The sequence below is a fragment of the Motacilla alba genome, chromosome 22, assembly GCF_015832195.1.
Source record: "Motacilla alba alba isolate MOTALB_02 chromosome 22, Motacilla_alba_V1.0_pri, whole genome shotgun sequence".
Lineage (NCBI taxonomy): Eukaryota > Metazoa > Chordata > Aves > Passeriformes > Motacillidae > Motacilla > Motacilla alba.
The window spans coordinates 1,166,637-1,189,773 of NC_052037.1; the positions used below are offsets into that span (position 1 = coordinate 1,166,637).

The 23,137-nt window shown below is 44.8% G+C and overlaps 1 protein-coding gene across 2 annotated transcripts in view; it reads right to left on the reverse strand.

The window, feature by feature from the left end:
- Positions 1–351: 351 nt before the first annotated feature.
- The window catches only part of EBF2 (EBF transcription factor 2), a 120,699-nt gene continuing 97,913 nt past the window's right edge, over positions 352–23,137 (reverse strand). The window contains exons 8-16 of one of the 2 annotated variants that reach the window (XM_038160300.1): positions 20,162–20,279; positions 18,288–18,418; positions 17,282–17,408; positions 11,940–12,028; positions 10,790–10,855; positions 10,329–10,506; positions 8,763–8,948; positions 6,903–7,070; positions 352–1,044 (exon numbers count right to left, since the gene is read on the reverse strand). In XM_038160300.1, the coding sequence (XP_038016228.1) occupies positions 1,025–1,044; positions 6,903–7,070; positions 8,763–8,948; positions 10,329–10,506; positions 10,790–10,855; positions 11,940–12,028; positions 17,282–17,408; positions 18,288–18,418; positions 20,162–20,279 (1,083 nt within the window). In that variant the 3' untranslated portion in view covers positions 352–1,024. Of the gene's footprint in view, positions 1,150–6,902; positions 7,071–8,762; positions 8,949–10,328; positions 10,507–10,789; positions 10,856–11,939; positions 12,029–17,281; positions 17,409–18,287; positions 18,419–20,161; positions 20,280–23,137 lie in introns of both variants that reach the window. The other variant, XM_038160299.1, reaches the window with a different exon arrangement.

Genomic DNA, 23,137 nt, shown 5'->3' on the forward strand with positions numbered 1-23,137 from the left:
CTACATGGAAAACCCCAGAGAACCCTTTCCCTCCTAATTTATACATTGAATCTATAAAATAAACTCAGTACCTCATGAAAAATCCGATTCACTCGAATCCCTAAGTGCCACTCACTCGTCAGCTGGGTCTTTGAGACTTAGCAGTTAATCTTAGTACCTGAATATTTTAATTGAAGCAAAAAATGGAAAGGGGGGAAAGAGGAGGAGGGTGAAAAAATTCCTACATGAGCTGTTTACCACAACGTAGGTAAAAGTTTCTGAGAGTTTCGTTAATCAGAAAGAATCCTATACATCCTTGCACATGAATTCAGTAAGGGGGGGAAGTGAGGAGCAATTGCAGCAGTAATAATATATCTCAAACTTATCACTACATTTTTGCATCATCCGTCTTCATTGTACAACTGGAGGAAAAAATCCAAAACAGGGTTTAATTCCTACCTCTACATACAATAAGTTACAAGTTTATTTATTTAAATAATTGTAAAACATCTTACATTTTTTAAAGAGGTTAAACTATAAGCAAATACACACATACACCAAAGTTCCATCATTCGTGTCAGTTTGTCCTAGAAATTCTTTCATGCTGGTACCCTGTTTTGTTGAATTGTTTTTCTGCATAAACTAAATCGATATCTGAAAGGCTCCATAGAAAATAGAAACTTCAACTTTTTTACCCCTACAAAGTAAAACAAATTGTATCCAAAATATCAACCTTGAATTGTTTTGCCAATTTCTTTTTTTTTCCTTTGAATATTTTACAAATCTTGGGAAGGTTTTCGTGTCTTCCAGGAAAGACTTTGCATTTCTAATTCCATTCTGCCAACTCTTGTTCCTCCTGGCTCCTGCTGATTCTTCATTCCCAATGTTTGAGGAGTTGATGTGGTTGTGTCAGAAATATGAAACAGGTTAATGATGCAGACTTCTATCTCGTCCAATCCATAAAAAATGTTCCTTTTTTTTCCTGGGCCTGGCTTTTCCCCAAAAAAGAGCTTGTAGTGCTATTTTTTTTCTTTATAGTGGTCCATCACAATAAGTAGTTTTGTGCTGTAAAAGAAAAATGAAAAAAAAAGGAGGAAAAAAGGGAAAAGGGAGGGAGAGCAGCAAAGCTGCCCCTTCCTTACATCGGGGGAATGACAAGACCAGTCATGGCTGAAAAAGAAAAGTGAAAAAGATGAAATTGTGGCAAAATGTTATGGAACAAAATATATTTGAGCCCTTCACCCTCCTGTGAACAGTCAGGAATCACAGGAAGGGCCTGATCTGAGGTCAAATTAGAGTTTTTGAGTCTTTAAATCTTTTGGTGCTTTAGTGAGATCTGTGAGGACTGACTGTGGCACAGGCAATGGGCAAAGGGCTACTCAAGGGTAAAAAGGAATACATTTCTTCCTGGGAGGGTGGGGAGGGGCTGGGATGGAATTCCCAGGGAGCTGGGGCTGCCCCTGGATCCCTGGCAGTGCCCAAGGCCAGGCTGGAGCCCCCTGAGACAGTGGGAGGTGTCCCTGCCAGGGCAGGGGTGGCACTGGATGGGATTTAAGGTCCCTTCCTCAACCACTCCATGGTTTTCTGATTCTGTGAAAAGCCCAGGCCCACCAGGGTTACTAAATGGATGAAAAAGGGAGAGGATTAATTCAATTCATGTGCATTTGCAGAAAAACTTTCCCATTTTTGGGTTCTTATCTCTGGAGTCCTTGGAGGTGGACATTGCTTAGAACTGTCCTCAAATTCAGATTTCCCAAGCTGAACACTCAAAACCATCCTCAAAACCCAAAACTGAGGAGGGTCTGTGCTCCCCACCCACCCTGCTCATCTGCTTGGAAGGGCTGGCAGCAGAGAAAAGTGTGGAAGCAAAGGGAGCTCCCCCTGTGCTGCTGACAAGAGCGAGCCAGGGAATTCCAAGCCCTGAGTCACGGGCCAAGGCCCAGGGCTGGGCTTTGCCGGTCTGGCTCCAGGGGAAACAGCCTCACGTCCTCACTTTGTGTCCCCCACGTGCCTGAGTCACTGCAGCCCTACCTGGCACACTCCCAGAACACTGGGCTTATGTAAATTATTTATTAGTCACTCTCCTGCCTTTAATTGCAGCTCTACTCCTCATAACCAACAGCAGCAGCATTTGGAGCTGCCTGGGACCGGTGCTGCTCCCCAAGGTTGTGAGGGGTAAATTGAGTTTAGATGTATTTATGTAACAAATGAGTGAGTCACGTTTTCAAAGGGGCCTCGGTGCAGTGCGAGGTCCTAATCCTGCTAAGATTTATGTTCACTGAAATTTGTGGAATCATTGGTGTGTTTAAAGGCCCGTCCCACTGAGATTTCATTTCACCCTTTCCTTGAGAGGGTTTAAAAAAGTGCTTTGGGCAAGTTCCTGAGCTAACACAAGTATGTTACTGGAGCTGTGTTTTTAAACAACTGTGGATATGGTCTGTGATTTAATACAATAGGAAAATAAATATTTTCATATTTTCTTACTGACTGGGGCTAAAGTCCCTGCCAATTTTAGCAGATAGCTGAAAGGGAAAGTGAAACCAAACAGCCCGAAGTCAAACAGATACCTTTTGTAATTGCTTTGGAATTTGATGGTTTTCCTCATATTTTCAAACCTAAATAAAGCAGGTGAACACTTTCATGCTGGTTTTTGGGAAATGTGTGAGTGCATTAGAAGAGAGATTTTCTGATGACGCCAAGGATGCTGCTCCATTCCTTCTCCTCACCCCTAAACCCCCAAAACAATCCTACTGGTGGTGTCCCAGAGTGACATGGAGAGCTGGGTATCGACCCCATGCCCGCCTTTTTGTCCCTAGAAAGGAAAATTTGATTTAGCCTCGGATCTCTGCCCTGCTCCAGGCTCTGCTGGGCTGCAGGAAGAGGGGAGCACGTGCCCTCCGCGCTGGCTCCATCCCACCAGGTGTCCCAGGGGAGCAGATCCTCGTGCTCTGCTCCAGGCAGAACCATCCAGGCTGCCTCCAGGAGTTTAAAGCGTTTGTCTGAGGTGTCCTGGCTGGGTCTCTGCCTGAAGCAAGGAAAGGAGCACCTGCACAGACGGGGCCTGGCTTGTCCCCACCTGGGATGACCTTTCCTGGCTGCTGCATGTCTGGGCACAGGCGCTGCACCCCTGGAACAGCTCAGCACAGCTCAGTTTCAGCCATTCAGGGGCTGGTGCCAGTGTAGCTTCAGCTCTGTTCCCAAGAGAGTCAGCCCATAGCAGCACAGATGCTTTTTTTGTGATGCTATTTTTATTAAGAGTATTTTCACTTCTTTTAATCAAGGAAAACTTCCAGCAAAGCAAAGCTTAAACCTGAGTTTCTGCCATGTCTCTTCGAAAATATTTTGAGAAAACTTGTAGCTGCATCATTTTGGGAAGTTGCTTAACTTTAAATGAAAGCACATTTTTTACTGTAGGATTAGAGGTATTAATAATAAAGTAATATATGTATTGGAATGAACAGGTTACTAGAGAAGCTGTGGCTTCTCCATCCCTGGAAGTGTCCAAGGCCAGCTTGGATGGGGCTTGGAGCAGCCTGGGAAGCTGTCCCTGCCCCTGTCATGGAGTGGGACTGGATGGGTTCTAATGTCCCTCCCAATCCAAATGATCCTGGGATTTTGTGATTCCATGATCTGATACAGCAAGTTCTATAACACAGGAAATACAAGCAAGGCCTCATTTGTGTCACTGGCATTTCATTCTCAGTCTCACCTCCTCCTGCAACAAAGAATGAGTTGATGGAGGAATATTGGCTGGAATTCTCACCTGGTTTTCCCCAGCTCATCTCTCGGCTTCTCGCTCCTTTCACACACCCTGCTCTGCCCATTTCCACCCCACCTCCACTCCCCACTGGGGCTGCACTGTCAAAAGCCTATTCCCAGCCTGGATCGCTTTTTATTGAATGTTTGGGAGGTTTGGATTAAGGTCTTACACTGCTAGCAAAGCTGTAATTATTTTTGCCTGTATTACTATATATTGAATCGATGTAACTTTTCAATAAAGGTGGTTCAATGCAGGACACTCCCTGATGAGTTGGGAATATAGCAACCACCAGTCATTATCCCAGAGGGTCTTTTTTTTTTTTCTCTTGGAGGGAAATGGAAAAAGAATTAGAGATGAGCCTTATTGTATTAACCTTGACAGCTTGCAATTATCAACTGAAACACTTGATTAAAATTGTCACAAGGTTGGAGATTTTTTTAATAAATAAATAATCAAAGATGGGTAGCACCCAGATGATCTGGTGATAGGCACCTTTAATGGGTGTAATTAATAATGATCACAAGCCTGGTGAGTACAAGTGGCCTTTGGAAAACTGTCTTGGAGTGGAAAAGGACTCGCTGCGATTCAAACGTGAGAACTGGGAAGGGGATTAGTGCTGAACTCCAGGATCATGGAATGGTTTGGGACATTACAGCTGATTTCACCCACCCCCTGCCATGGGCAGGGACACCTCCCAGTGTCCCAGGGTGCTCCAGCCTGGCCTTGGACATTTCCAGGGCTGGGGCAGCCCCAGCTTCCCTGGGAATTCCATCTGAGCCCCTCACCGCCCTCACAGGGAGCAAATCCTCCTAAAATACATTCTTGGGAAAAAAACACTCCCTGTAAACTGCTGGAGCAATGGGAATACAAATCTGAGGGTGAAGATTGCACAGCTGCTCCTGTTTAGACTGGTTTTAATCCAGGCCTAAATACTGCTGTGGTTAACAGAGCTGGAAGCTCTAATCTAGATTTTCATTGCTGCCTGTGAGGAGAGTGGCATGCTCTGAGGGGCTGGTAAAGAAGAATGAGAAGGAGAAGAAGAAGATTATCATTCTCTAAATGTAGATATATGATTCTATAATATATATATTGTTATTGTATTTTGAGGAGATGTTTTCCACATGTTATGGGTGGGGAAATTCAGAGTTAATGGGCTTTGGAAAGGGGCCTGCACATATTCACTGCTTGCCCTGTGCTTTTGCTATTCTCTCCCCAGCAGCATTTTGGATACCTAAGTTTGATAAATAAGTAAATAAATCCTAAATTCCATGCCCAGCACACCTGTCCCTGGTTTCCAGCTCCAGGGGGTGGCGTGGCAGAGGGCATTATCCATCTCCCACTGCCTCAGTCCAGGCAAGAAGCCTCTTTGGGAGCCTCCTGTTGACTTTTTGGCCACATCTGTCTGTCAGCACTGTGGGAACGTTAATTTGGATATCAGGCTGAGTGTACCTGGATCTTTTCCAAAGCATGTGCTCCCCAGCTTGCATCAATTTAAATATTTCAGCTGGAATTTGCATCCATGGCTGAAAGAGTTCAATAGTTACCAAGACCTGGTGTAACAAACCTTGTTTCTTCTTGCAGTGGCACTGACCATCCTGCTTTATTGGATACTTAAATTTATGAGTACACTTATGTTTGTGTTGATGTAGAAATCCCACAAAGAAATGGATGTGGTTAATAAGTTCTGTGTCCATTTATCTCTGATTTTGCTAATTCAGCAATTATTCACAACCTTAACTCATGGATTAATCCTGACCAGCTCAGGACTGGACTTTGGTCAGTAGAAATGGATGAATACCAGCTTTTAGCTTCGAGATTTTGTTTTGTTTAATATTAAAGCTCAATTTTTAGAATCTTTCATTGACTACTGATTTATAGACTGGATAAAATACATTGTGAACACCAAATGGCATAGATGGCACCAGCTGGTCTCTAGTACTTTATTTCTTTATAGGTTTAAAGAGAGATAAACTCTTTCTAAGCAGAGCATTGAGTGTTACCTTAAGGAAAATTATTAATTTAAATATTTCAGTAATTTCTTAATCAGTCCTTTTTCTGTCTCCCAGAAGCAGCCTGAGTGGTTTTCTCTCTGATTTGTGTTTAGCATCACCTCAGGTAACTCCTTAATATTTAGGCTTAATATTTAGGCCTTCTTTACATAACAGACAAGTTTAAAGCAGACTTAAATCTGTGCATTCACATAGTGAGATCAATGGATCTAGCCCTTCATGGGAAGAAAATTACCTTAGGAAAGCGTGGATTTTCTTGTAATTGGGGCAGGGGAAGAAGCTGTTTCAGAATTCTCTGAGTTAGCTTTTAAAAATTTTACTGTTTTTGTTCAGCACACTTAGAATTTCCTTATTACATAGAATAATCACACTTTCTGCAAGTTCCTGTGGCCCAGCTAAGGGTTCATATCACACCCAGCCAAACAGGTGCTGTTTGTGGGGCTCATTTGGAATTACCACTGCCTCTTGGCACGGCTCAATTCCCAGAACTGTGTTTCCTAGGCTATCTCTAGCAAAGTCTGAAGGAGCCAGATGACTTCCCAGGCCCTATAAAGGCACTTTTTATGGAGACTTGGAGCATATTTATGTGCTGCACACACCCCCCCAGCCTGTTAAAAGCAAGAATTTGGTACAGGTTTCCATTCTTATCTTACTGCTCACATTTGTTTCACAGATCACCTTTAAAAGGGCTGTAAATGGGCTGTGGGGCTCAATTCCCGGGCTGAGCCTAAATCTTGCAGCAGGTTTGTGTTCTGGACAGAGCTGGGGATTAACTCTGCTCTGTTTAACAAGTCCCCCAAGCCTGAGGAGAAGTCGTTCCCCACAAAAGAGCTGATATTCCCCTCTATTCCAGGGAAAGGTGTCCCTGCCTGTGCTGGGGGTTGGAACTGGATCTTTAAGGTCCTTTCCCAGCCCAAACCATTCTGAGGTTCAAACCCATCAGAACCTTGCTGTGGCAATCAGTGCCTGGCCCCTGCTCTGAAGCCACAAGCTCGGAGCAATCCTTTGCTGCAGCAGGGCTGGGGCAGGTTCCCACTCCTGAGCCGGCAGCAGCCATGCGAGGCCACTCGGGGTGGGGACCGGGGGCGCTCAGGGGTGGCTGCCGCTTCCCGAGTGGAAGCTTTCCTGTGAACGAGCAGGAGCACATCGCTCACCTCGGAAGCCGTTCCCGTTGCCGCTGGAGCAGGCGGGAGAGGGGGACCCTTGGGGTCTGATGACAGGAGCGAAGGCACTCTTCTGTTTGACTGCAGGGAACACCGAGGAGGAGAACGGGAGGATGGAAGAAGCGCTGGAGGAGCCGACTGTTGGACTCGAAGACATCACTGCCAAAGGGAAAAAAGGAATTTCTCGTCAGAAATTTGGTAAAACTGTTTCAAGAATCCATTTTTTGATTCTTTGTGTTACCTCTCAAAGGAGGTCTCGTTCTCTTGGTGAGTATAATTAGAGTAAGTCTGAAGTAGAGAGGGAGTTAAACTGAACAGTTCAGAAAAAACAGTGCTTAATTCTTTCAAAATTAAGGGCGAGGGTGCCAGAAAATTGAAAACCATTAAGGGAAAAGCAGAGTCAAGAGGAACTGTAATGTGCTGCCCACTCAGTGTCCTTGGAATTTGGAAAGGTTGGCAAATCCTGAGTCTTCCCCAGTTTTTTAAAAATTAATTTTCCTTGGTTTCAAGCTGCTGCTTAGATTTTACTCTAAATTGGCTACTTTTTAAAGAAGTGCCTTGCAATAAAAACCCCCTCACTATCTGCAATAACTTGTCCAGGAGCTGTTTGCTGAGCTTCCAGAACAATATCAGCCATTCCTCTGCAAAAGGAGGAATAAATAACAATATTTCGTGTGAATCCCAAGGTCTCTTGGTAGTATTAGTTTGAAAGCACAATAACACAAGAGAGACCTGGTTCTTTCTTTACGGAAAGCTCCAGAAGAGGGGAGAAGAAGAAGAAGAAGAGGAAGAAGAAGAAGAAGTTTAACTCCTCATCCTGTTTATATATATATATATATATATATATATATATATATATATATATATATATATAAATAATATAAATATATATATATATAACATGTATTTAATTATTTACTTACACCATAGCTAGTGGTGTACACATTTTTGTTTTGTTGTTTTTCACACATTCCCTACACAATGGGAAATCAAGGCATGGAAGGAAAAGTGGCTGTTCATGGTAAAACAAGCAGAAATTGAGAGAATAAATCTATTATATATTTCCGGTTATGAAGTTAATATGGTTTCACAGGAAATTAATCCTCAGTTCAGCTCTCAGGTATTGATAATGCCTTCAAACTCATAAAGATTATTTCAAAGTGGCTTTCACCCAGGATTTGCCAAGCCTCTGTGCTAAAAGCAGTGGCTACGCGCTTAATAAAGCCGCAAATTGCACCTCATTTCCCACGGTGGCTTTGCCACTCAGGAATCTGCATAAGGATACAAAAAATGGAGGAAAACAAAGAAGTTCAACACTCGGCTAATGGGAGCCTTCTCTGGTTGATACCAAGGACACCCAAGGCCAAGGAAAGCCTTGGCTGGGTGTGCCCTGGAGCCGTGTGCTGGTTGCTGGGCCGGGGGCTCATGGGGGTGAGGGATCCGTGGGTTTCGGGCTGTAAATCCCCCCGGCTAGTTTGGGATTTAGGCCAGCACGGATCCTACATGGACGAAGCAAAGGATGAGAAGCGCCCTTTCTCCACATGGTTCCAATGTCCTGTTTTATTAGCTGGGAAGGGACATCTGCACCAGAGACCATCCAGGTGAAAAAAGAGGCCGAATTCCAATCCCAAGGGACATTTATACCCGCAGAATGGGAGGCGGGGACGGAGGGCCGCAGCCAAGGGGACACCAGTGAGGAGGGGAGAAGGCAGGAGCTACAAGGGACAGATCACCTTACCAAGGGAACAGACCACCCGAGGGAAAGGGGAACCATTCATGCAACACAACACCCAGTGCAGCATCCAAGTAACTCTCTAGTGCATCACAACAGGGGGCAGGGGCAGGCCGTACGTCCGTAGGGCGATCCCGTCGGGGAGCCGTTGATGAAGCCGGGGGAGCCGGGCACGCCCAGGTTGCCCATGGGCACGTTGCTGTAGCCGTTCATGCTGCTGCTGGACGTGCTGTAGTTGGACTGCTGCGGGGTGGAACTGGACGAGTAGCCCCGGGGGGAGATGCTGCTGGTGTTACGGATGTAACCTGGAAATGAAGCGCGTTTCAGAACGTCCCCGTGGCAGAAAACTCCCTGCTGCGCATCCCCTGCTTTAATAAATGCCATTGGAATCCAGATTGTTTAAAACCTTTAGGCAACACCAATAAATTCAGTGGTTTTTCCTGCAGTTAAAGTTCTGAACCAACGTGATCCAATGTACATTTCCCCAATAAAATTTACTAAAATTTTAAATTAATTCAAAATTTTCACGGTTGTCCCTGGACAACAGTGTGCGTGCTTGTGTTTACCTGGGGCACAATTTATAATATACAGGATTTTCTGCCATTGAATGGGGGAGGTTTTGCTCTTCAAATTATCGTTGAATTGTTAAATTACAGAATTACAGATAAATTACAGATAAAGCAAGTACATTACTAAGGGGAAACCATAACCCATATAAAGTTTGTAGTTTAACTTTTAATTTCCTCTACTTGGGAGAAAGAATAAACTGGATAAGTAAAACCCATTTTTATTGTATTAAAAAATGCTAACAAATATTTGAGAGCCAAAATTTGGCCTTTTTTTACTCCAAAAAGAGAGTTTAAAATGATAGCTATCAGCATAAAAGGACAAAATCATTATTCCAGCTGCAAAAGGGTCTTTCCATGAAAAAACTTTCATTAGAGAGACTGATACAATAGTTACATTAAGAGTAGTCAGTATTTAGATATAATATCTAGGTATATCAAGTCAGTTGATTTCTGTTATGAGGTTCTAATTCAGGGCTGGTAAGACCTTGAAAAAATGAGCAAAATTATCTTCATGATGGATTTTAACTGGGCAAATAGAAAATTAACTTTAAACAACCCATGTTTGCTGCCTTATAGTGTTAAACACAGCCAATTATTGAGATCAACCACAGACTGTGTATGTTAAAAATCAAAATATCCAGGATGCAGGAAAGCTGGTAATTCTTTCAATGTTAATACATTGTTCCACGGGTTGTTTTCCTCACGATCAATAGTGCATCTGGACTAAATGTAATACATACAATATATGAATGTTGGTAAAAGTAACACTGAAGCAGCTGCCTTAAAAACAAAAAAAAAAAAAAAAAAAAGGAAAATTTCCCACCTCTGTGTGAGGTTTTTTTCCAGCTGCTGCCATTGCTGTTTGTGAAAACAGAGATATAATAAAAAAAAAAAGGATATTTTGAGGGTGACAGGAGGGAGCTCAGGGGTGAGTTGGTATCGAAAGTAATCAAAAATTATTTCAGATAAGACACAGGGGCAGCGCCAGCCTTTGGGGTGCCCAGAGGTGAAGCCACCGCTGGCCACGCGGAGCGGCTGGCAATCAGACCCGGGGAAAGCGGTCGGGAAGGTGACTGGGCTGGGCTTTCCGGAGCCCGGGGAACCTCCGGGGCTCACCCTGGTTGTTGCCCTGCGCCGACTCGGAGATGCTGACGCCCAGCTGGCTGCCGTAGGAGTTGATGCCCATCATGGAGCTGTGGGCAGGGGAGCTGGGCAGCGCGGGGATCTGCGCGGGGTTGCGGGGCACGCTGTACAGCGCCTCGGCGATGTCTGCAGCACGCTTCAGGATCAGCTCCTGCGAACGAACGGCACCGCTCAGGCACGGAACGGAGCGAGAACGGCACCGCTCAGGCGCGGAACGGAGCGACGGGGACCGCCCGGGGACCGCCCGGGGACCGCCCGGGGACCGCCCGGGGACCGCCCGGGGACCGCCCGGGGACCGCCCGGGGACCGCCCGGGGACCGCCCGGGGACTCCCGGGAACCTCCAGGGAACCACCCGGGCACCTCCCGGGACTCCCGGGGACCTCCCAGGCACCTCCCGGGGCCGGGCCGCACCGCCCCACCCCGGCAGCCTGACCTGGTTGTTGTGGGGCGTCCCGTACAGGGCCTCGACCAGGTCAGCGGCTCTTTTCAGCAGCATCTCCTGCGGGGCGCAGGGAAAGAGGTGTTTTAATGGCAGAAAATAGCTCTGGTCAATAAAATGAAGTGAAATAAATGTATAATAAATAAAGAAAATAAATAAACAAAAATAAAAATAAATTAAATATAATAAACGAAATAAAAATATAAACCAAGTAACAGTAAAATATAATAAAATATATAATAAAAATAAATACGAAATACAATTAAATAAAAAATATGTAATAAATAAAATACAAACTAATAACTAAATGCAATAAACACAATAAAATGGTAAAATAAAATTGAACAGGACAAAACAAATGAAATAATAAATTGAATAAGACAGAATAGACTAGACTACCCTAAAATTAATAAATACAATAAAGAGACGAATAGAATAGAATAGAATAGAATAGAATAGAATAGAATAGAATAGAACAGAATAGAACAATTAAATAAATAAAACCATGAGCTGGTATTCTCTCAAGTGGCTGTGGTATTTGTGTGTGGTCACTCGGAAGCCCGGGTGCGTTCAGGTGCTGTGTTCAGGTGTTATTTGCCAGGTACCCGAGGAATTTAAGCCCTCCCAGTGGGTCAGAGCAGCCCCCCCAAACCACGAGTCCCTTCGGAGCCCGCGGGGGCTGATCCCCGGCTCGGCCGTGCGGAGTCCGGGGCTCCTCCGTGACCCGGAGCTCTCCAGAGTCCTGAACCTGCTCCCCCTCAGCGGCTCCGAAAACGGAGACAAATCCCAGAGGTCCCCGCTCCCCGGGGGTTTCAATGGATCCTTTTGCACGGACACACGAACGCGGGTGGGATTCAGTACATTCCTTTGCATGGACACGGCATCTGGGCTCAGGGATGTGCCACCAGGGACAGGGCAGAGCACAAGGACAATGAACTGGGAACATTCACTGGACTCAATTTAGCAGCAAAATTGCACAGAGACTGTTTGAACGCTCACATACAAAAATCACTGTGGGTTCTACACAGTCCCGTTCTTGCCAGATTTACAACTAATTGGTGAATTCTGATGTGATTGTCATTTAAGATATAATTGTGTAAAAATACATTTGGTGGGCTGAGTGAAATGCTTAAAATTATTTTACCTTAGCTAATCTTTCAGGGTCCCCAGGATGTCTTGGGATGACCTTCTGCAGCCTTTGGAAGCCGTAATCTATGGTAGGTTCATTTAAAGCTGGAGGGAAAACATCAAACCCCACCACATTATATGACTGTATCTAAACATGTAATTTTATATGGCTCTGTCTCAATAGGGCAACAAAGAAATCACAACTTCTGCACTTAAAACTGCTCCTGTTTCCCTGGCTGACTTCTCATCCTCTATCAAAGGCTGAATTAATAGTCTGCAAGATGCAGCAGCACTGTCACAAAGTACTCCTTTAAGGATGAATGTTTCACTCTGGACAAAACCATGACTGCAATAAAGCAAATTATGAGACAAGCACACACCAGAACAGGTCTTCTCCTGCTGGTTACACAGCCAGAAATCAGACAGCCGCGTTTGCTCCTCTAATAAACACATTCCACACACGCCCCCAATGTTTTGCAGTCCTGAAGTAGGGCACAGCTATTCATTAGACACATTCCCTTCCCCAGTTGTGTGTTCTGCATACGCTGCCACTTCCCGGTAATGATCTTAATCTCTGGTGGATAAACCAGGATATTTTGACCCAGATCCTCAGTTAGCAATAGCTGGCAGAGCCCTACTGGCATCGTTGATGATTTCAAAAAACTTCAGACACTTTCCTCTGCGATTCCTCTGCTAGGAAATCGCAGCAATGATACTCGAATTCCTGATTATTCAAACTCCAATTTAAATTGGTGCAGAACCCAAAAGTCAGCTTGCAGCATTCTGTGTGCTTGGGCTTTGCCTGCCCCCAACACCTCAGCAGTGCCACTGAGCACCAGCACAGTCACAGAGATGTTTTTTTTTAATTCCCTTATTCTTCAGAACGCACATTTTAACACAAATGACACATTCATGCTGAGGATTCTGCGAAGAATTTCATGACATATTTAATAAGTAGCATATGTAAGTCCTTTAGCACTGCCCTCAGTGCTGGCTTAGACCTTCTTGTACCATTTGTGGTTCTTTTGGGAGGGAAAAAAAACCTTTATTTTTTAAAATAACTGGCACTAGCACTGGCACAGCTGAAAACCCCTGATTACAAGAGATGCTGATGGTTCTCATTGAATGATCCAAAATATCCTGAGCCCCTCACAGGAGAACCATCTTCTGCACCAGAAGAAGAACCCAGCACGTGAGACAGACTTTTACACTGATCCAGGTTCCCTGTTTATCCCTGTTCCCTGTTTATCCCTGTCTGCCTTTGGTATAACAACATGAAGGTAAAAGGTCACATTCTCCACTGAGATACATTTTGTATTTACTTTTTATTAAATAATTATGGCATGGCATGAAGTTTAAATATTACAGGAGATAATCAAGTGGGAATTGAGCAGAGAAAACCCAGACCTGAGAATTTAGTCTTGGCTATACTTAGAATGTCTTTGCTCTCCACTGGGAGCCATTCTGGTTTGCTCAAGGAGTTTAATAATACACATTTCAACTGCCACAGAATCTACATCCCGTTTGGGAAGAGGAGTTTTTTGGGGGGTGGGCTATTTTGCCAATAATCCTGAGAATTAGAGGCCAATTCTCTCAAGAGCCTAAACTTCATTATGTGGTATTTCTCTTCTTGATCACAAATCTATTCATTTCAGTGATATATCTAAAGCTAAAGAAATGTGAAATATATAGGAATTCAAACATGTGAAATATATAGGGATTCAAATATATATAAAGTTACTAAAAATAGCTAGTGGGAATGCAATATGCTAATTCAGGAAGAAGAAGCTGGCTACTATTCAACAAACATTTTTCCAATGGATTGACATGGACAGTTTCATCCTGATAGATCAACAGCAGCAAATCATTTCCCAACAACGCTGAATTGTTCACAGGGCTCAGTCATCCTGAATCAATGTGCACATTATATCTTTCAGCACGAAGGTTTTCTGTACAGCCTGCAACAAAATTGCCCACTACTGGTTTTACTCATTAATGGAACAAAAATATCTCTGTTGTGAAGTCCTGTGAAAAACCAGTACCAAGTATTTGGAGGAGTAAACGACACCTTCCCAAGTGGAGGCAAAAGATGAAGGATCCACCAGCAAGTTTAAGCAGCTTCCCAACAATCCCACTTCCACTGAGGAAAGAGCTGCTGGGTCAGGAGTGATTTATCTGTGTGTTACCTAGAAATATGCCGGAATTATATCCAAATGCTTTGGGTTCATGGATTCAGAGACCATCAAAGGGTCTGACACACAAGCAGGCTGTTTATTGTTTCCTAGAAATCAGGTATCTGAAATGAAACTCCTCAGAAGATGGACTCAGATACAAAATCCCTTCGGCAACCCTCAAATCCAGGGTTTCAGGCTTAAGGGGTCTCTTTAACTTCCCAAAATAGTTTAAAGGAATGGACATGGCATGATATAATTTATGCACAAAAAAAAAGAAGCCACCTAGGGAATAAGCTAAATTATCAGTGAGCCTGTAAACGTCTCCCTAGCACGGCTGTTTCAGCAACAAATTTGCTGTATAAGAGTAGGGATGGATCTAAATGTGTCACCAACTACCTGACTTTATTTATGTGAGGCTCAGAGTCGGGACAGTGCTTCCTCTTTGATGTTCTTTACCCCTCAAAACCTTCTTTTTATCTCAAACACAGCTCTTCTGACTTGCCGGAACAGGAGGGGAAGAAGAATTCTCCCAGCTGAGCAAGTTCTTCCATGACACTTGGCTGCATCTGCAGAGCTGCAGCAGCAGCTCAGCCCCTCTCTGCAGGCCCAGCTGTGACACCCTCCCAGCAGAGTGCTGACCCTGGAAGGGTTCACTGTCCCCCCACCCAGCACAGCATGCCAGACTGCTGCAGGAGGAGTGGCAGCAGCTCCTGCTGGTGTCACCCTGGGAGATGTGGGAAAGGGCCACGTCCAAGGGCCTCAGCACAGCTCTGCAGCTCACCTTGGACTTACCCCACAAAGCACAGCACAGGAAAAACAGGAGAATCAAAGCCTGGGTATCTCTGGAAATATCCTGAACCCATAAAGCTGCGGCAGAGGGAGAGCAGTTTTTGCAGTGGGCTGCCCAACCTTCAAGGTGTTAACAGAGAAAAGACACCTGTGGCATCAAAATTTGATTCATGGAATGGTTTGGATTGGAAGGAACCTTAAAAATCATCTTGTTCTACCCTGCTGCCATGGGTGGTCACACCTTCCACTAGTCCTGGATGCTCCAAGCCCCGTCCAACCTGGCATTGGACACTTCCAGGGATGGGGCAGGCATAGCTTCTCTGGGCAACCTGTGCCAGGTCCTCACCACTCCCACTGGGAGGAATTTCTTCCGTAAATCTCACCTAAATTTCCCCTCTTTCAGTTCGAACCCATTATTCCTTGTCCTGTCACTACAGATCTTGATGAAGGGTCCCTCTCTGGTTTTCCTGTCAGCCACCTCAGGTCCTGGAATTCTCTATTTCCCCATGTCTCTCACAGGCTAAAGCAGTGACAGCAGGAAATGCTTTGTCACCTCAGCTTTTTCTGTCCAAGGGAACTCACTCTTCCAATTTATAGAGCTCTCTGCATCCTCGTAAGTGTTGTTTCTCACAAGCAGAAAACAAGAGCTCCAATCTCCTTACAAGATTTAGCAAACCAGCACCTTCCCATCTCTGGATCCCGGCAGAAACAGCACAAGCCAGAGCCCAGCCTCTCCCACAGATGATTTTATATTGCTTTGCTCTGACAAGGTAACCCCTGGAGGATTTCTGCTCAGCAAGGAAAATTATGTTCCAAATCTCCCTGATATACACATTTCCAGGTTAGCATCTCTGCGACAAAGTAAACGCAGAGCTGTGAGCAAAGCTGAACTCGGAAAGCCTACAGACGTGCCCTCAGCTGGCATAAACTGGTGTGTTATTAAAGCCAAGGGGACTGTAATAGAACCACTTACAGCAGCAGAGAATTTGAATTCGTGTCGTATTAAAAGCAGAATATGAGGCTACAGTAAGATTAGCAGCAGAGAACAAATGTCTTTTTATTCCAGGAGTAGCTGATGAAAGGAAAGCAATTCAGAACAGGGATGTGTGTGCAACCTGTATCCTCACCAGATGAAGGCACACACAGGGATTAAGTACTGGGGTGTGGCTGTGGGATCTCATCCTGTTGAGATTTTTACCTCAGATGCTTCTAGAGAGGGTTTTGACCTCAGGCTGTGGTGGACAGTATACTGGGGGGGGGGGCACCTAGTTGGGTCACAGTGGGAACTGTGAGCTCTTGGGAGCCAGTATGCTAACAGGACTGTGCTATATTTGGTCAAGTCTCTAGTTCTTTTTCTCTGTTGGTTCAGGACCTTTATCTTATAAGGTCATGTTCTGAGATCACATTCGGGATGGGGCTTTTGCCCTCAGATGCCTGGCTGTGTTTGCCCTGCCCACGAGTCCATGGAATCTAGCCTCTGTAACCGGTGGTCATCACCTTTTCTCATTCTCATTATTAAAGTTTTATTTTCGGGGCTAGTCCATCGCTCCCGTTCCTCACTGTTAGCCAGCTTCTCCCAGCCAAGCCGAGCAAGGAGATCACAGCGAGCTTCCAAACCCCTCCTGTGGTGATTTAAAAACAGGCTTTTATCTCTCATTTGAAGTATTTAATCTCATACTTCAGCTGCTAAAGTTGGTTCAGCCACTGCCATTTCCCTCCAGCGAGCCATTTGTCTGGGGTTTTGCTGCACTCTCCAGCACATCGTTACATGTCTACAGAATCCTGCTGTCTTCACTCTGACAGGAAGTTTTCCATGTGGGAACCTTATGGAAAAGTCCACACGTCCCATTTTGATGAGGAGAGAGGCTGATGGCTGGGTTGCAGCACCCCTGAGTGAGAGCACTTGGGAGTGGAAACACTGAGAGCCCCAGAGGTGCAGCAGTGCCAGCACAGCACACTTTGCAGAAGCCCGACATAAAGACACATTACAGGACACAGAGGAGCTCCCACAACAGCCTCACTGTGCCAGTTAGATTCACCCTTGAAATGTATAGCTAATTTTTATATTAATCTTTCCAATCTTTGCGTGACTCTTTCCAAAAAAAAGAAAAAAAAAAAAAAAAAAAGAAAAGCTCAAATATAATCAGGTTGAATGTAAATATTTGGTTGTATATTCTGTAGGCAGACCCATGTTGTGACAGCAGTTGGGAAAAATATTAATGTGGAGTAAAAAAGCCTTATGAAACCTCCTCCTTACACCCCCAGATGTCACCACTGCCCGAGTGGCCTTGGACGAGCAACAGGGTAAATGAATGAATGAATTAATTAATCAAACCACGGGCTGTCAATACCAATCACCGACGCAGCTCCAGCAGCCCAAATGCCAGGCACCCACCTGTGTAAATGAACCTGCCTGGTGCTCCTTTGCAGAACTGTTTGGATTTGTAGGACAATGTCACCTCCACCACACCGGGAATGTGCCGGGGAGGCGTCTGGACACGGATGGCGTGAGGTGTGATCAGCTGGGAACAGCAACAGGACAGGCACCATCAGGGCTCTGTTCTATCCTTTTACTTCACGAGTAAGTTACAGAAAAGTTTGGGTTGGAAGGACCCTAAAGACCATCCAGTCCCACCCCCAGTGAACACCTTTTTCTATCCCAGATTTCTCCAAGTCCTGTTCAACCTTGGACACTTCCAGGGATGGAGCAGCCACAGCTTCTCTGGGCTACCTGTACCAGGGCTTCACCATAAAAAAATGTCATCCTCATCTCCAATTCTACCCTTGTTCACTTTAAAACCATTCCCCCTTGTCCTGCCATCACAGTCCTCAGTAAAAAGTCTTTCTTTAAAAAATTATCACTACAGATCAGCAGAGAGATGCACCTGGGTTAGATCCTAGCCTCCAGGGAGAGGATCAAAAATTTTAGGATGAATTGTCATCAAGAAACTTGTACTGTTAATCCCATTGGTTAACTGATGGCTTATTCCTGGGCCCAGATGGATTTTTTTTTCTCCTTCCCAAACTTAAACCCTTTCTTTATTTCTCTACCTTTGCTTAGGTAAATAAACCTGTGTAAATAATAAACCCCGTGGAAAAATTGGTAGAGACACATTCATTAAGTTCATCAGTGGGTAAAAAAAATATATGGGAATATCAAATGTCTCCTCCAGCTCATATCAGGAGACAATTTCTAATAATTTCTTTGATTTTATAGACACCCAGAATTGTTCAGTTCCATTCTGGGTATCATTCAATAATAGCACAGAGCAAGGAAAACACATTCCATAAATGCCCTTCACACAGGTTTCTGTGTCCCACCTCACACAGCAACATGGAACGGGAACAGGAATTAACCCCGTTCCTCCTCAGCTCAGGGGCAGAGGGGCAGCTGTACCCACCTCACTCCACACCAGCATGGTCCCAAACACCACCTGCAGCCCATCGAAGAAGTTGTCCCCGATGATGATCACCATGGCTCCCCCCGTGGTCCACCCCTCGCTTGGGCTGATGGCTTTGATGCAGGGCGTGGCTGCACAGAACAAAAAACCATCAAAACAGCTCTTCAAGGTGTCTTTTTTCATCCCCCCAACAGCTTTGAGGCTTGGGTGTAAATCCCTGGAGCAATTCCTGTGAGCATCAAACATCCCAAGTGATGCAGCAACTGCAGCTGAGAGCAGGTCCACCCATCCACACCTGGGAATTCCTGAATTCCCACAGCTAGCAGAGGCCCAGGACAAGTCCCTTCCAGCCATTCACCCATGAAAGCTTCTCACCACTCCACAAACCCCAGGATGTTGATAAATAAATAAATAAATAAATAAATAAATAAAGGAGTGTTTTCTGCCTTGCAAGTGTTAATTACTTGCCTATTCATTACTGGCACTTAGCATCGTGTCATTAAAGCCTACTAGGCCAACTGCAGTGGGTGTAAAAATGAAATGCTTAAATGATTGTGCAGAGACTGCTTAAAAAAAACAAAATAACGCCCAGTGATTAGTATATGATCCCACAGACACAAACCCTGTGGGAAAAAAGGTAGAGTCACATTCATTACATTTGTCAATGGGTGAAAGAAGATATGGGAATATCAAATGTCTCCTCCAATTCATATCAGGAGATAATTTCTAATAATTTTTCTTGATTTTATAGAGCCTTTTTTTTTTTATTTCTCTCTTCCATATGTTCAAGGCCTATGGACTATGCATCCCATCAGGAACCCAATATGGTTTCCAGGCCATAACCAAAGTCAATCCATCACTCCATTCCCAATGTTGACAGGGTCAGAGGTGGAGGGGAACTTTGGCAGTGCTCCAAAAACATGAGACTCCTTTGAACAGCCAGTCAATCACATCCAATCAGTCAAGGAAAAACTGGATGGCTTCCTAGGCTAGGAATCCTGGGATTTTCCTTCTACCATTTCACTGCCCGCTGGGGGAGAATTAACACCACTCCGAATTCTTTACTGATTCAATCATTTTCTTCCAGTTCATTAATTCTTCTTTTAGGTTGATACAGGGCACAGTTAAGAAGTGGGGCAGCAAAACATTATAATGAAATAATATCCTTGCTTGTCTTTTCTACTAACATCACCAGCTCTTCTCACTTTCAGTGGCTGCAGGAGAGGGAAAAGCAGGCACTGATAGCACTTTCCAGCATTTTCCAGTCGTTTTTGAGCCCTGTCTGCGTGAGGGAGGTGGAATGTTTTGGGAATGAAGAGGGAGAGGAGGGGCTGAACGTTTTGAAACTTAACAGATACAAGAATTTGTAATTGCTTGAATACAGTCCCCAACCCATCCTGGAGCTGGCCATGAGTCTGGCTTAGCCAAACAAACTCACATCAATTAGTGTCAGCTCCCTCTGCGCATCGTTAGGCTTCGTGCACAGTTTGTTTAAGGGAACCAGTGACACTTTTTCATACACATCTTGTGCTGGAACGGCTCTGTTTAACTAAGATGTCATCTTGCCTAATTTGCCTGAAATCAAATCTATCCCAGCTGAATGAGAGGGCTGAAATTTAGATAATACTTGGTGTTTCTGTGTTTTTCATCTTTGCAGTACATACTAATTAATAAATTGCAGGGGGATGGGGAGTCAGTCCCTTAGATGTGAGGAGGATCGCATTTTGCATGCAGTAGACACTGTTTTCCTGCCTCTGCCTTCCCCAAACCCCCTGAGGCTCTGCAATTCCCCCTTAGCTCTCCTTCCCTCCTGAAAACAAACAGAAATGGAAGAATGGGTAATTTCTGCTCTGCTCTCCAGACAAAACTCCCACCTTCCGAGGGGTCGAGTCTTCTTGCTCTCCGCCCGTGCTTGGAGTTGTTGTGCACGAACATGTTGTCAGACACTGCCAGCACATGCCCATCCACATTCACTGTTGTCGATAGCACCACCTGGATATTTAGAAGGAGAAGGAAAAAACAGCCAGGTAAACAAATTATTTGAAATTCAACTTGTTAAGGATTAATTATTCCGTTCAGGTAAATCCTTGCTTTGTAAAATGGCAGCACACCCTGCAGAGGTTTAAGAAGGGGAGAAAATATTTTCAGCCTTCATTCAGTGCATTGATTGCATTTAACACAGCATCCTGCAGGCTGTATAGAAGCCTCACCGTAAAATGACCCAGCTCCTGCAGGATGGAAACTCCATGAAAACAGGACCTAATATCATGCCTGGCTTTGATATGTGAGTGCATGGTGCCTCCTGAAAAATCACCTGAGCCTGAGCATCCCAAACCAAGCAGCAGGTTTTGAACCTCAACCTCCATGACTGAGCTCCAGTCTGAATTCTTAGAGGAAATAACTGTATATATTAATTAATCCCACTTTAGTTATTACAGTATCCAAAGCTCTAAATCCCATCAATACAGATAAAGATGTGTGACTTCAAACCACAAAGTTTTGGGAAAAGCAAATAGTGTTTTAACTCCTGAAAGAAGATGCCCTCTGACTGAGTGGTTTTGACCATTAGTTGGCGTAAATGAGCTTAATTCCATCCCACTGCCACACCTACAGTAATGTACAGCCATGGAGAGTCAAACCCTGCATGTGTTCATGGATTTTCACAGCCTCAGATGTCACAGCTGAGGTAAGAGAATGTCAAGCTCTAATTGTTGATAAAACTCTATCCAGCACAGAGCAGGAGAGACCTTGCCCTCCCCAGGCTCAGGCGAGCTTAAAGAATACTTTCTTTCTTGAGACAACTCTAATTCGTTCCAAAAGGCTCTTGTCATCCTGTACTCTTATACTTCTCAAGCATTCTTGTCACAGAATGTGTTGCTTTTGTGTGCCAACTGATTTCCTCATTCCCATTAGGGTGGGGTGTGACTCCATCCAAAGGGAACGCTTCCCGCATGACATAGCTGAGCCCACTCAGATGCACTTCATTATTTTCCCTTAAACAATGGAAATAAATTTTAGTCTCTCACTGGCCAGCCCAGAATACACTGTGGCAAAGGGGAATAGGCCTGAATTATTCCAGTGTCTGAAATATTTACGACAAGTGTTTAAATTGCAACCAAATGTAAATAAAAAGTGTGTCTTGTATATACAGTTACACTGTGGAAGAGAGACATGTCTGAACTCACTTACACGAGTGGGATAAATACACACCCACCTGCTCCCCGGGAGAGAGAACAGAGGCAGGCTTCAAGTGTTCACACATAAAATACAATCATGGAATGTCCTGAGTGGAAAAGGGACCCACTGGGATCAATGATCCAACGCCAGCCCTGCACAGACACCCTAAAATCCCACCCTGGGCATCCCTGGAGCACTGTCCAAACTCTCCTGGAGCTCTGGCAGCCTCGGGGCCGTGCCCATTCCCTGGGGAGCCTGGGCAGTGCCAGCAGCCTCTGGGGGAAGAGCCTTTCTCTGATGTCCAACCTTTCCTTGATCTCCAGCCTGACCCTCCCTGGCACAGCTCCAGCCGTTCCCTGGCTCCTGTCCCTGTCCCAGAGCAGAGGTCAGTTTTGGAATCACCATTTGAGTTGTGCACAACACAAGAGCCACATTTTGGTAGGAGATTTAGAGACCCCCACAGCAATGGCAGAGTAATGGCAAGAACCAGTCCAGAAGACAAGTGCTCTGCTCCCTGAGCCAGCAGAAATGGAAGATGCACTTCCAGACCTCTCTCCATGTGTGGTTCCATTTTCATCCACCTCTCCCATCCACGACAGGAGGGCCAGAGCCTCTTGGCCTGCCACAGGCTGGGACCCAGGGTGAATAAACAGTGCATTCTCACAGACAGGATGAGATGCAACGTTCAGATCTGGAGCAAAACCTTCCCAAAGTTTGGGACCTTTTTTGCTGTAACCTGAATTTCAGCAGAGAGCTTTGTCATTGCTACACCACCACCACCCAAATCCTCATCCATGGTGTGGAGAAAGGACACATGAGAACATGGACACCAAAATGACTGAATTTCTTCACTTTGCCCCAGCTGTTCCCTCTTGCCTGATGGAGATCACAATACAATTGTTTTATTCTGGAGACTAAAAACCAATGTTTTATGGATAAAAGGAAGAGGAATGTGCATTCCACCATGGTCTCTAACTCCCAGGCCCTTCCCTTTCACAAGCCAACTGCTTTCCCCCAGTGAGTATTTCCTGGGTCATGAAGGGTGACCCTTTCCATCTGGAATCAATCAGTCAATTCCTGACAACTTCCTGAAACACCTCACTCCATTTCCTGTTCTCTCCCCCTTCCCTCTTTCCCCCTGGTTTGCTTCACTCTTCAAAACTGCAGGCCACAGCAGCTTAATGTTAGAGGGTCAGACACAGTTAGACTCCAAAACACTACACAAGAACACCTTTGACCTTCAAAAATCTTTACATCTTAGCTAAACAAATCAAGGTCAACATTTCTTACCATTACCTTGTTAACCATTTCTATGCACTTTTGCCAATACCCTCCTGAACACGTATTTATCAACAACACTTGTTCTCCCAACGTCGTAAAATAGTCCAAGCCCTTTCTAAAAACCCCTGTATTTAGTGCTGATGAAAGGTGATGTGCAAACTTCCCTGGAGGTGTAAATTCTGACTTGTGCCCACAGTGCTGGCAAATGGCTCTGGTGAGTTTTTCTTTTCCTGCCCTGATGGCACCACTTCTTGTGAATGATAATTTGGCTTCTTTGCCTATTCTCAGTGGATGATCTTTTACCCAACACCATTTGTTAATTCAAAATTTAATCTAAAGGGAATGATCTGAGAACAACAAAATAGGTCAGGTAGGCCATGGATTCTGGTGAG